The following is a 13,986-nucleotide window of genomic DNA, read 5'->3' as shown; positions in this document are numbered from 1 at the left end:
GAGCTGCTGAGAGCCAGCAGCACAGAACGCAAACCTCCAGCAGCTCCTTTGCCGACACGAAGGTGACTGAAGAAAGCCCTGACAACATCTGTGGCCCCGAGAGCAGAGAGTGCTGCAGGAGCTGCAGAGATCTCAGCCCCAAATCTTGTGTCAGTCACACCCCTGCAAACCACAGCGCCGGGGCCTCGGTGCCAGAGGAAGCCGAGCGACTGCGTCAGGAGAGCCACAAACCAAAGAGCCTCCCCTGCTCCTCTGGGAGCCAGGAGATGCTGGGAATTTGGGGTGGAATAACCTGGATTGTATCCTCGATCAGAGAAAATACCCCCAAAATAACAGCTAACAGAGCAGCTGTCATTTAACAAGAGAGCAATGCAATTAAACACGGGGTTTTGCTAATCGTATGAAGCAGCAATTTAAATTTAATTTAAATCTGAATCAAGCTCTGCAGTCATCATTTAGGCAAATCCAGCTGGGGTTTTACCTGAGTAGGAGAACAGGCTTTGGAAAATTCAAATAACTTTGTGCCCTGAGAAGACTTTTCCAAGATGCCTGTGTTGAAAAAAAAAAAAAAAATCCTGGCAAGTTTGAATCAACAGAAGTTTGTTTTCTTCAGAAAACACGGGATAAAGAGGGAGTCCTGGGAAGGGGACACTGAAAATCCAGGGAAGAAGTTCGTGTAGCTCAGCATCCCCCCAAAAATGTGGCAGCTGGGTCCTGCCAAAATGAAAATGAGCCTAATGCAAGCATCAAACCCATACAGAAGGCACTAATTAATGGAGATAAAATTAAATGAAAACTCCTTCTCACACAGAGATAGGCAAATGCTCCTCAGAATCCTTTTGCTGCCCTTGGCCCAGCTGTGCTAAACCAGCAGCAAGGTGAGGCACTTCTGGTTTGTTTGCTTTAATCAGGGGAATCTCTCCCTCTCAGACCTCTGAGGGTGAATCTCCATCTCAAACCATCTCCACAACTCATCCTGCCTTTGATAACTCCACATCTTTCAATTAATTTCACTTCATGCAAATATTTGGATCAGCCCCGTGGAACACAACTGGGGAAAAAAAAATGAGGAGTTTGGAGTCAGGCTGTCCACAAAACCACTCAAAACCAGGGTGAGGGTTAGGATTGCCCTGAAATCCTTCTCAGCTCCTTCATCCCGAGTGATGCTGCTCCTCTGGGATGTCACCAGCATCCTTCACTCCAGAGAGGACCCTGCTCCCCACATTTAGTCACTCTCCAGGGCTGCCCTCAGCTCATGATTCATTTTGAACCTGCCTTTGAGCTATTATTTATTTAAGCCCCACCCTGACGTGTTATAACGTAAAAGTCTGAGAATGCTGAACTTATAAAACCCCATCACGTCCCAGGAAAAGCAGAATTGGGTAAAGGACACACCGGAAGGTCCTGGGCACCCCTGGGGCTCAGAGGAGGGGTGACAGCTCCCCAAAATGCTCCTGGGGAGAAGGATTTGAACCAAAATCCCACTGCCAGAGCCTTGATCTCTGCACCAGCAGTGGCCAAGGGATCCCCCTTGGATGGGCTTTCCCCACGCGTTTTCCACAACATCCCAGAAGATGGGAAAGCGTCCAGCACTCAAAATCCCTTTGCTCCAGGAGGGCATCCCAGACGGTGACACTGCCTCCTAATCCTGTCCCCACACCTCCCACAGCCAATGCTGCAGCTGTCCAACATTTCAATTTTTAAAATATCTGAAGCAGTTTAACCAAGATATCTGGATAGACAGCCCAGAGGGCTCTCAAGGACGAAACATCACATTATTCATTATGTATGGCCCCAGTATTCCACCCTGCTTTTAGGGCATATTTGACACTCCCAGAATGATTTACTTTAGAGGGCATTAAGCACGGGAGGAGGACACAGAGACGGCCACCCTAAAGTCCATTTATGATGGTGATGAGACTCACACACGCGAGCTGACTGGCACCAAGCTCCCCAGATCCCCAGGGGATTCCAGCCTGGGTCAGAGCCAGCACCCAGAGCTGTTCCCTCCTGACCCAGCAGCTTTCCCTGGCAGCTCCTGCTCAGCCCCCCCGAGCGCCTGTGTTGCAAACCCCGCTCCCGCAGCGCCGGAGGAACGCGGCGCCCTGTCCTCTAGCACAAGGACATCCCCAACACGGACCAAACCCGCCAGATCACACCCGGCTGGGGGCAACGTCCCCACACCGAGCCAGAAACAGCTCCTACCTCCTGGAGCATGCCGACGGCGCGGGGTCCTGCTCGGCGGCGGCGGCTGCCCGGCCGGGGAAGGGTTAAAGAGCGACGTCAAAGCGGCGCGATGTGCGCGGAGCGCTGCGGGAGCGGCGCTGCGGGAGCGCGGCCAGCGCGGCTCCGCCAGCCCCGCCAGGGCGCTCCGACCGCCGCTTCCCCAGCGCGGATCCCCGGGAATGCCGGCACCGTGCGGAGCTCAGTGATTCATCCCGCCTTGGAAAAACAGGAGACGTGGAAGTGTCTTTTGTTCCGCCGGCTGCCGCAGCGAACAAACCTCTCTTTGTGCGGCGATTAAACAAAGGAAGTTCCAGCGCAAAGCCAGGGGAAGACTAAACAGCTCGGCACCACTTAAGGGAAACATCACGTAGGAAGGGGACAGGGCTGGGGGCTGCCAGGCTGGCCGCAGGGAGGGGACGTTGTGCAGCCCGGCACATCCACCGCTGGCACTTGGCCGCGACCTCCAGCGCGGCCCCGGCAGTTTACATTCGTGGCCAGATGTTTATTTAGCCACCCTCTCCCGAAAGCGAGGTGCGGCCTTGCTCCGCTTTTCTGACCGAAATGCCCTTTGAAATCCGAGCAAAATGAGATCGGTTGTGTTTATCTTGCGGCTCACAAGCGAGAGAGGAACACGCAGCAGTTGTGCCGCTGTCCCGGGCCGCTAGCTGGACAAAGCTTGAGGCATCCAGCACTCGGGGATAACAGAAACATCTTTTAAGAGCTGCAGTAAGAGAGATTTAAGGATTTGCAAGGAAGAGTCCTCCAAGTAACAGTTTGGGTAGAGGCAAGGGAGTTTGCAAAGTCATGAGAGGACACCACTCACACTCTGTCTATTTAAACTTAGAATATCCCCAGAGAGCAGGAATTCTGTTCTCTGGACTCGATGGACTCTGAACAAGCCTGGTCTAATTTAAGGAGAGGCAGAGGTGCAGCTCAGGTCCATGCAGGTATCTCTGTTTGGGCTGCCCCGCACGGACAGGCAGCTCTGCAGAAACAATCCATGCTCTCCATCCCCCCATTTCATGATGTGATGGCCCCATAAAAACCTGGAGCTGGCAAGGCCAGCATTTCAGCTGGGAGAAAGACCTGCTCCTTCTGACGATCCAGGGGATGCGCTGAGCACGTCCTGCCCCAGATCCCAAATTAGGGACTCGAGCAGCTCCCATCTGCAGCAAAGTGAGGCTAAGGACAGCTGCCTGATGCCAGGACAGAAAACAGCCCCTTTTTTGTCATCACTGACTCACAAACCCTTCTGACACAGCAGCTGCCTGAGCTGGAAGCTGGACAGGGTGATAAATGCAGGAAAAATTGAGTATACGTGTAGCAATAATGTAAATAAGGGTGGCTGGGTCTCTCAAGCAGCACTGAGTGCCCGCAGAGCCCCTTCCAGGTTATTCTGTTTCAGTGCAAAGCTGCAGGGCCCTATCAGCTCCCAGCAAAAGAGGTTAGGAAATTCAGTGTTAGGAAAATAAACTCCCTTCATGGCAGCTGCAAACAGGTATTTTTGCAAGTATTTTTTTTTTTCTCTAAATTAGAAAGATAAGAGTGCTGTGCAGGGTTAGTTCTGCAGAAAGCCTGGGCTGGTCTGCACTGGAAATGCATCAGGACTCAGTGCCAGCATCAGAGGGAGCAGAGTTCCCTGTTTGCCAGCTTTCCGTGGGATCCCTGCGGGTGGCACTGCAGGGTCCCCGGGCTCCCTGCTGCCAGCACAGCCCCGCAAGCTGAGCCGCTCATCCCCTCGCTCCTCCTGGCGTTAACTCCCGGCTTAACGAGGAATACGCACATGTTTTGAGCGCTGCCTTCCGAACCCCATCAGCTCACAGCCCGGCTGCCGTCCCGCATGGCTCTTCCCCCTCCGCTGCCTCCTTTTTTTTTTTTTTTTTTTTTTTTTTTTTTTTTGCCGCAGCGCTCCTGAGAATCCCCCTGCGCGCACGGATGCCGAGAGCCTCCCTCTCTGCCTCTCTCGGCGCTGTTGTTGCAACTCTGGATTTTCTAAACTACGTCTGTCAGGAAGGAGACAGGAAATTCGAGTCACACTTGCAACAGCTGTGCCATGCCTACTATCAGGCTCAAATGACGTAGTTTGGCTGGGGTGGCGCGGGGCCAGGAACTGGCGAGAGCGGAGGTCAGGAAGATAGGTCAGTGTTTATTCTGCTGCTGCGCTTGGGAGCATGCCGAGCCGATTTGCTTTCTTCCTATCTAGACTGTTTCTCTTTCCGTTTTTTCTTTAATAATGCGCAGCCCAAGCATCCTGTTTTCAAAACATCTGCCGGCTTCGCTATTTACCGGTGACAAATGGGGATGCCTCGGAGCGGGGCTGGCGCTGGGACGGGATGCTCGGAGCGGGGAAGGGCGGCTGCAGCCTCCTCCCGAAGATGCAGGAGCGACCCAGCACTGCCAGACTCCGCACGCTGTCTGCCCCCAAACCCCCCAAAAGCCACGAATCCCCCAAATCATCAGGCACTGCAACCAAACTTTCCAACCCGAACCGTGCCGGGATTTGTGACAATATTTACAGCTCCACAGCAAAGGCAAGCGAGGTGTGAGGCCATTTTATGCTTCTTTTTCACAGCTGAAAACTGTGAAACTGGAAGTTGACCAAAAAAGCGCAGACATTTCAGAAACGGGTTATGAAAGAACAAAGTTTCAGGAAGTTTTTCTCGAGCCAGCTGCAAGCCATCTGCACCCCGAGTAATCGCAACTTTGAAGTGCTACAAAAGCAATTTAGTTTCACCTTCATGAGGCCAGCTTTGTCACTCAGCAAAAAAAAAAAAAAAAAAGTAACCTCAAATTGAAGGGCGCCGTGTTCACACTGGAGGTGCAGCCTGAACCCTCCTCAACTTCCATCCAGAGCTCCCTCAACACAAACTCAAACGAATAAAATAATATTTCTTTCTTGAAAGCTCGGTCTATAAAACTTTTACTGCTTCCTTTGCCCCTGCACATCGTGGTAATCACTACCAGAAGAGGAAGCTGAAACAACACGGGATTTCAGGATTTCTTTGCTTAACTTTTTCCCATAAATTCAGTTTCTGACTGCAGTCATTTGAAAAAACCAAAAACCAACAACATCGCGGTGGTGCAGAACTGGGTTTAAAACCATCACAACTGGGCAAGGACGCGGATGCGACGGGCACTGGGTTGGGAATTTGTGACTGTGACAACTCCAGCGGGCACGGCGGGGCTGGAAGCGCCGTCTGGGAGCCCTGGAAGGGGCAGGCGCGGGCTGGGAGCTGCCAGGCTGTGCCCGGGGCTGTGCCCGGGGCTGTGCCCGGCTCCCTGCAGCCGCGGGCAGCGGGCGGGGAGAGCCGCGAGGGACGGGCGGGCTCCGGGAGATGCTGGAGCCGAGCTGGGCTCAGGCGGGCTGGAGCACCAGCTCCCAAAAGTTGCTCAGAACTCGCGTTTCGCTCTCTGCTGCCTGTCAGGATACTCCAGGCACTCTGCTCTCCCTCTGCTTCCCTGACTTTAAACAACACCACGGACTTTCCTTGCTTTATTTCAGCACTTTATTCTGTGCAGAGAAACTCAGAACTCGCCTTTCGCTCCCAGGAAAGCTCCGCAGAGCAGAAGCCCCCGGAGCTGATTCCCTGTCACCATCTCTGCCTGCCCACCCTCACCATGTGCCGCCAAGCGATGCCAGCCCAACGCATTAAAAATCAAATTAAAACGTCACCGAAAGCCAAAACAGCCGTAAAATACCGGACCCACAATGTTTACAGTTCGCCGTTATTATCATTAAGCAATGAAGTTAATTGACTTCTGGCGTGGTGATTTGCTAAATGCGGGCGTTTGCAGAGTGTTCCTGCTCATATCGGCTCCAAGGGACCGGCGCTAATTGAAACCTCTTTAATTTTCGGAAATGAGCCTGCGGCAGCGATAGGGCTCTCCGCGATACCCCGGATCGCGCCCCCCTGACTATCCCGGCTCTCTCTCCCCGCTCCATCCCGGCTATCTCCCCGCTCCATCCCGGATCGCTCCGCACGCCACCCGCCGCGAGTTTTTCCTGGACGCGTCTCCGCGGGGAAACGCGCAGCCCCCTCACCGCCACTAACTGGGAGCTGCTGTCCCGGACAGACGCCAGGACGGGTCGGGACCAGGCTCAGCGCCCCGCGCCTCCCCGCATCCCCGTCCCGCATCCCCGCTCCGCATCCCGGTGCCGCACGTGGGCTCACCTTGTTGGATGCCATCTCGCTGACGGAGCGGTAGGTTTGGATGGTCTCCAGCTGATCCAGGCACCAGTCGAGCTCCTCCAGCGTCTCCATGGCCAGCTTCTGGTAGGGCTCCTCTGCGAAGAGGCACACGGACATGTAGTCGGGCTGGCGCTGCGGCCGCCTCTCCATGGCGGGGCCGGCCGAGCCGCCGCCAGCGCTGCCGGAGGTGCCGCTCCGCTCCCTCATCACGCGGCCGCCGCTGCGCTGCCCCGGCCGCCGCCAGCGAGTCCCCGCCCGCCGCCGGCCCCGGCCCCGGCCCCGGCCCCCGCCCCGGCCCGCCCCGGCCCTGCCCCCGCCGCTCGGGGGAACCGAGCGCCCCCCGGGCAGGGCAGGGCTGCGGCTCGGGGAGCGTCATCGCGGCCCCCCCGCCCCGGCTGCTGCGGGGATCGGCCTCCCCCGCCGCTCGCGGGATGCTGCTGCTGCGCCAGCCCCGCTCCCCGCAGCAGCCAGAGCCTGCTCCCCGAGAGCCCTGAACCCCGACAGCCCTGAACCCCGAGAGCCCTGATCCCCGACAGCCCTGAACCCGGACAGCCCTGAACCCCGAGAGCCCTGAACCCCAACAGCCCTGAACCCCAACAGCCCTGAACCCGGACAGCCCTGAACCCCGACAGCCCTGAACCCTGACAGCCCTGAACCCGGACAGCCCTGAACACCGAGAGCCCTGAACCCCGACAGCCCTGAACCCGGACAGCCCTGAACCCCGAGAGCCCTGAACCCCGAGAGCCCTGAACCCCGACAGCCCTGATCCCAAACAGCCCTGAACCCCGAGAGCCCTGCTCCCCATCAGCCCTGCTCCCCAACCCTGCCTGCTTCTGCTCCCCAGCAGTTCTGCTCCCCACATCCACCAGCTCTGCTGCCCAACCCCTCCAGCCCTGCTTCTTAACCCCCACCAAGTCCCACTCCCCACCAGCTCTGCTCCCCAGCCCTGCCTGGCCCCATTCCCCACTCCTGGTCCCATCCCCACTCCTGACCCCATTCTCCACTCCTGACCCCATTCCCCACTCCTGGTCCCATTCCTCACTCCTGGTCCCATTCCTCACTCCTGGCCCCATTCCCCACTCCTGACCCCATTCCCCACTCCTGGTCCCATTTCCCACTCCTGGCCCCATTCCCCACTCCTGGCCCCATTCCCCACTCCTGGTCCCATTCCCCACTCCTGGTCCCATTCCCCACTCCTGGCTCTCCAGCTTTGTTGGCTTTGTGCCCATCAGCCCCACTGCTCCCCAGCAGGCTGTGCACCCCAAACCCACTGTCCCTGCTCCCACCGAGCTCTCCTGGCCCTGCCAGCAGGACACTCCCGAGCAGCTCTGGTGTAAAAGTTAAGGTTTCCACAAGCGGATACAGTGAATCATAGAATCTCCCCATGAATGTAACTGCTTCTCATAATCCCGGTAACATATGCTCATCCCATAAATCTGTCATAGCTAATGGATTCAGCGTTTCTACGGGCAGGTACCAGTGACATCACGGGGCAGGATTGCTCAGACACACTCAGGAGCTGAGCTGGAGCTCCAGCCGTGCCCCCCTGCCCTCTGTGTCCCCCTGCCCTCGTGTCCCTCGTGTCCCGGTGTCCCCAGGGAAAGGAGCTGCACCCTGTGCTGCTGTCTCTTCCCAAGGACAGATCCTCTCTGCCATTCACCCCATCAATAAAGCAGCACTGGAGAGGGACCTTCCATTAAATGATTGAGAATAAACAGAAAATAAACCCTGCCAAAGGTAATTCAGTAATAAACCTGGCACTGAAACGTTTGAAAGGTTTGGTGAATCCAAATCTTTGTGGCATTGGAAGTTAATGGGTTTTTTTTCTGTGCTCACAGAGCTCCAAACTTTGGAAGTTCTCTCATTCCTGCATAATCACAAAAGCAGGTGAAAACAGCCAAAATCACACAAAGCTCAGTGTATTTTCCTTTCTCCCGTGAGAAATTCCCATTCACATTGAGGGAATTTCTCCCATTCCCTCTCAACTATTTTTTCCTGTAAATCAGCTGACCCAGAAGGGCTCAAACCACTTGTTGTATAAGATGCTGGGATTGATGAAACCAGCGCGGGTAAAATAAGTTTAGGAATAGGTAAAACCCCATCTCAGGCAAACTAAACCCCACGTGTTTAAACCAAATCCTGTTCTTGCCCTGTGTTCTCCTGCTCTGAGGCTCCCCAGGAAGCACAGCCACGGCATGTGTGCATTCCTGGAGGAGGAGAAGGAACAGGTTCGCAGGGACTCTGACACCAGACCCTAATTTTAGCCTTTTGGGGGATTTCCAGCCTTGCCCAGGTCTGCAGAACCTGCTGCCACTGTCACTTCACTTCCAATCTTCACCTCGGAAAGAGAATGCAGGACCCAGAACAGAAATCTGCTCTTGATATTGAAGGACTCACATTCCTCAGAGCTGATAGTCAGGATATTCCTTCACTCTGTAATCTGAGTTTTATGTAATAAAAGGGGAAAAAAAACCCCAAACCAACAAAACAGGCAAAGCTATTACATATTAGGGATATCGAGGTGAATTAGGAAACTTGAGGGCTTAGAGGGTTTGGCTATAAGTATTTATATTTATTTTTGGGTTTCAGAAGATGAGCTAAATAAAGAGTATTTTACACGTCCTCAATGTTCTGTGGAATTTTTAGCAGGGTGCATCAGGACCCTCCTTCCCTCAGTTTCTGCCTGCCTGCTCCATTGGGGAGGTTTCCTGAAGGAATCCTGGGAGCAGCAGGGATCCCTCCATGGTTTACTCATGTAAAACACCAGCACTGTCACTTGCCTGAGCCTTTGCACCGAGACAATTGAGGGGACAATGGATCCACGATTTAAACTCCGTATTTTGAAAACAAGGATACCTCCAGTCATTTCAATGGCAAAGACACAATAAAGTGAGAGCAAACAGCTCTTGCTAAGGATCATTTCAAGGGGAAAACGGTGAGTTCTGCTGCTGTTCCAGGGCAGAAGTGGATTTTAAAAAGCATCGTTCACATTTTCTTTCAGAATTTTCATTTTTCCTGACACTGGCCAGCCTGCCCACAGCTCCCTCCAGCCTTGGCTCCCAGCGAGATGCAGCACCTGCATCCCTGTGCAGCTCTCAGTGGTTTTGGCTTTTGACTCACCCCAATCTTTTCTTTTTCACTCATTTTCTCAAGTGAGCAGCCTGGTGAAACGATGCCTGCTGGGCGTGTGCCCTCCAGCTCCTCCTGCCTGCCCTCCGTGGTCAGCGGGCAGTCATTTCTGAAGCCTTTGCCGGGGCAGGAGGGACGTCACAGACACCACATTCCCGCTCATTTCACGGAACCACACAGGCCAGCCAAGAAGAGTCGCTGTCCTGGCCCACAGCAGGAAGAGAGCCCAGTTCAACCAAACCCTTCTTAGAAACTCAAAACTGTCCCTGAAGCCACCGAGTGACGCAGTCTGAGCCCATCACCCCGGAAACCCCAACTCTTATCAAACCAGCCCTCCTTGGCTGTGTGCAACTGCACGAACTCCCTCTGATGAACTTGGGGATAATTACAAATAAATTGTGAAAGCAGAGGCTACAGTCCCACTCCTAAGGCTAAATTTGCTTTTAAAACCAGCATGTGAAATTAAAATATACCCTCCAAGTCCCCCGTGAAATATTTTGAGATCCACAGCTACCCCAGAATAACAGCCAGATATAGAATCCATTAGGAGTTGCTCTTCCACCAATATAAAAACTTTGTGTGGGAATGATCTTAAAATAACAAATATTTTCTGACTTTCTTCATATTTAATCTTCATGGATACCAGAGAATGGTTTGGGTTGGGAGGGACCTTAAAGCCCATCCAGTTCCACCCATGGGCAGGGACACCTCCCACTGTCCCAGGCTGCTCCAGCCTGGCCTTGGACGCTTCCAAGGATCCAGGAGCAGCCACAGCTTCTGTGGGAAATCCATTCCAGGGCCTGCCCACCCGCCCAATATCCCACCTAATTCCATTCTCTGGCAGTGGGAGCCATTCCCTGTGTCCTGTCCCTCCATGCCCTGTCCCCAGTGCCTCTCCAGTTCTCTTGGAGCCACTTGAGGCCCTGGAAGGGGCTCTCAAGAGCCTTCTCTTGTCCACCCCCAGCTCTCCCAGCCTGGCTCCAAAGCAGAGGACAGGGATGAAGTGCCCTGGGATCCTCTCCCTGAGTGGTATCTGCTGTTGCTACAGCGACTCCCACAAACAGTAAACACAAGTTTAGATGCTCCATGAGTTGTTCTTTCCCTGAACCCAACGTGAGCGTCCCACTGACATCAGCACAGCAACTCCCCCTGCCAGAAACTCTCCCAAACCCCGGCCAGTGGCTGACTTCCATCACCTTCCTGGTACAGCTGAGGCACATGGGCACTTCTGGAAACACTCCTGCCATTTTGGGATCTGGCCTCCTGGAACACTTCAGGATGCATCTTCAACCATCTCACATTTCAGTTTATATTTGGGGGTTGCATAAGCCAAACCCGTAAATTACAGCGGTGCTTTGGTCATGTTTGCTCGGGTGAAATCATTGCTGACACAGAAGAGGGAAGTGAGGAACAACGGGAGTTTCAGTTTTTGAATCCTACCCAGTGTTTGCGCAGGAGGGCTGGGGCTGGTGGCACTCCAGCAGGAACTGAGGTGACATTTCCTCCCAAGGCCTGAGCTGCTGCCAGTCCCTCCGAGGACACAGGCAGCCCTCACCTCGTGTTTCTCTGCTGGCACTCGGAATGCTCCAGTGTCCCGAAATGCAGCACCTTTCCAGTGCCAGGATTCTGCAAAAACTGCATTTTTGGTAGCTTTTGCCATCTGTTCCTTTGCCAGCTCTGCAAGGTGATGGAACACATGGAATCTCTCACTGCAGAGGTGACTTAGCAGCCCCTTTTTAGAGGCTTTTTCCCACTCACTGACATTTCTGTGCTCTCTTTTTCTCACACAATTGTTTAGGTTGGAAAAGCCCTCTCAGACCACCAGACCAACCATTCCCAGCACTGCCAAGGCCACCCTGCCCCATGTCCCCAAGTGCTACACCCACGTGGATTTTAAATCCCTCCAGGGATGGGGACTCCTGAGCAGCTGCCAGGGCTGGAGAACCCTTTCCAGGAAGGAATTTTTCCAAATATCCAACCTGAGCCTGCCCTGGCTCAGCCTGGGGCCGTTCCCTCTCCTCCTGTCCCTGTTCCCTGGAGCACAGCCCGACCCCCCGGCTGTCCCCTCCTGTCAGGAGCTGTGCAGAGCCACAAGGGCCCCCTGAGCCTCCTTTTCTCCAGGCTGAGCCCCTTCACAGCTCCCTCAGTTGCTCCAGACCCTTCCCCAGCTCCATTCCCTGGCCTGGACATGCTCCAGCCCCTAAAAATCCTTTATGTCATGAAGGGCCCAAAAGCGACCCCAGGATTTGAGGTGTGGCCTCACCAGGGCTGGGTACAGGGGGAAAAGTGAGAGTTGCTCATCAAGATGGACTTGAGGCCTTTTTTTCACTCTTGAATACTTGGAAAGTGAAAGGTTTTGGGGAACATCCTCTTTTCTGGCAGTAGTTCAGTGTAAGGACAAGCACACACTTCATCAGTGTCACAGATGGGAAGGGGGTTAATGGGACAAACTCTCACCAAAACCCCCAAACCCCATCTGTGCCATCCTTCTCCCAGCACAGCTCCGGCCCCTCAGGGCCTGCAGGGATCTGAGCACGAGGCCAACATTATCTGCAGCTGCAGAGTTCCTCTCTTCACCCACAAACTGTCCCCATCATGTCCCCAAGTGCCACAGCAAGGCAGGAGGGTGGGCAGAGTCCCCAGCCTGCAGGAGGGATTGGTGGCTTTGCCCTCACTGACGCAGGAGGTGAACCGAGTAAGGAAACATTTTGAAAAGAGATCCAGATGCCAAAATTTCAAGTGGGGTTTATTTTCTCTCTCCTGAGTCCCTCATGATTCTCTCTCGTCACCCCAGTCCTGATAAATAAAAGCATTAGGACTTCTTCTGGAGGGAAGTGTAAAGGCCATAAAGCCACAAGAGTTTTAAGGCCAAAACACCTCATCCCAACCAGGTGAATTAAAAAACTTGGGGAGCAGTTGCAGTTCCCTCTCCAGCTGCCAAAAAGCTCAGCTTTCCAGAATCCAGGAGGAATATTCCCAGTGGGATTGAGTTGTGAACAGATTGTCCAGTCTGGTGGACAAGAAATGTTGAAGACAAATATTTGCCAACATCCTTTCAAACTCAGCTCTCCTTAACTGTTAAAGATCAAATTGTGGGCTCACTGTACTGGTAAAAGTCTCCATTTCTACTTCTGCATGGAAAAAGAAGAATTCCTTCTATTGGATCACAACTTTCCTTGTAAACCTTGGGAATGTGGAGCTTAAGACTTTAAAAAAAAAAAACCCCAAAAAACTCTGACAGACTCTGCCAAAAATTCCAAGAGGAACTTTCACATGGAAGGTTAAAAGCAGCTTCCAGCGGTTTTCCCGACTTCACTCAGTCTATCCATCCTGTTCCACATGTTTACAGTGCCATAAGACATCTTCTAAGTTATTTACTCTTCATTTCATCCTGGCTGCAATAAATTGGGACTATTTATAAAGATCTTCAGTGTTTGGGGCCGTCCTTCCCAGACCAAGCTCCAGCTGCCTTTGAAGCAACAACAGCTGAGACTCGAGGTCACCAAAGTCATTTTCCAGTGATTCCAACTGATTTAATGAAATGTTATCACTCTATCTAAACCTTACCTCAACAACTTAGACTCAGGATAAAATCTGTTCCTCTAAAAGGAAAACAAGAGCAGTTGCTCCCTTTTGCCTTGGAGAAGTTTTGATGTTGGATTTATTCCCAAACCCAGTGGGTACGACGTGGCACTGAAATGTTCCCCCAACACTGGACAAGCTGATAAAATTCCACAAAAGCGAGAGCAGACAAACACTCATAAACCCCCAAAGATTAAAATCCAGGTGTTACAGGGGGAAATGGCTACTTCCCTCCAGGAGTGACAGGGAATTGGGTGAAGAGGGAGTGGATTTGGGAACCTGAGCTCCTCCTCCTTGGCTCTTGGGTGAGATGAGGATTTTGGAGTCCTCGTGGATGTGCATGGCCAGGTGGAAATGTTTATCCTGGTGCATGAAACCTCTGCTTTAGGAAAAGTCTGACAGCACATTCCCAGACTCCCAACAGGAAAACACATTAAGGATACAATTTTAAAATGTCCCTAATTCCCAGGTGAAGCCATAGGACACAAGCCCAGAGTTTGTATTCATCAGAGGACCTTAAACCAGGTCATTTTAATCATTCTCTATTTATTAAGATTATCCCAATTGTTGCCATTGTTGCAGATGACACAGAAGATTGGGGAGAGCAGGCAGATGCTGGAGGACATCACATGGATGGCAGAAGATCATTTGGGAGCTGATAGAGCTCATTAATGTCACTGAAGGCCTCATTTGCATTCCTCACTCCTTGGCTGCTCACGAATAAGAGCTCGTGTGGGGGGAAGGTGGGAGAGGGCCCCTCTGGGGGAGAGTCCATCCCAGCTGATCCAGCAGCTCATCCCACTGGGCTTAGCTGGGAACTGTGGGATCTTAACTCCTGGGGCAGGGGACAGGGCAGGAA

The 13,986-nt window shown here is 53.3% G+C and overlaps 1 protein-coding gene across 4 annotated transcripts in view; it reads right to left on the bottom strand.

Annotated features, from left to right (window-relative positions):
- The window catches only part of PDE4B (phosphodiesterase 4B), a 180,761-nt gene that overhangs the window by 21,239 nt on the left and 145,536 nt on the right, over positions 1–13,986 (bottom strand). Inside the window, exons 1-2 of one of the 4 annotated variants that reach the window (XM_053985729.1) lie at positions 9,537–9,739; positions 6,399–6,511 (exon numbers count right to left, since the gene is read on the bottom strand). In XM_053985729.1, the coding sequence (XP_053841704.1) occupies positions 6,399–6,488 (90 nt within the window). In that variant the 5' untranslated portion in view covers positions 6,489–6,511; positions 9,537–9,739. Of the gene's footprint in view, positions 1–2,205; positions 2,677–4,009; positions 4,080–6,398; positions 6,512–9,536; positions 9,740–13,986 lie in introns of those variants that run through there. The other 3 variants (XM_053985728.1, XM_053985731.1, XM_053985732.1) reach the window with 3 other exon arrangements.

The sequence above is a fragment of the Vidua macroura genome, chromosome 9 (genome assembly GCF_024509145.1).
Source record: "Vidua macroura isolate BioBank_ID:100142 chromosome 9, ASM2450914v1, whole genome shotgun sequence".
Lineage (NCBI taxonomy): Eukaryota > Metazoa > Chordata > Aves > Passeriformes > Viduidae > Vidua > Vidua macroura.
The sequence above is the reverse complement of the archived record's forward strand: the minus strand, read 5'-3'. Positions and strand labels throughout refer to the sequence as shown.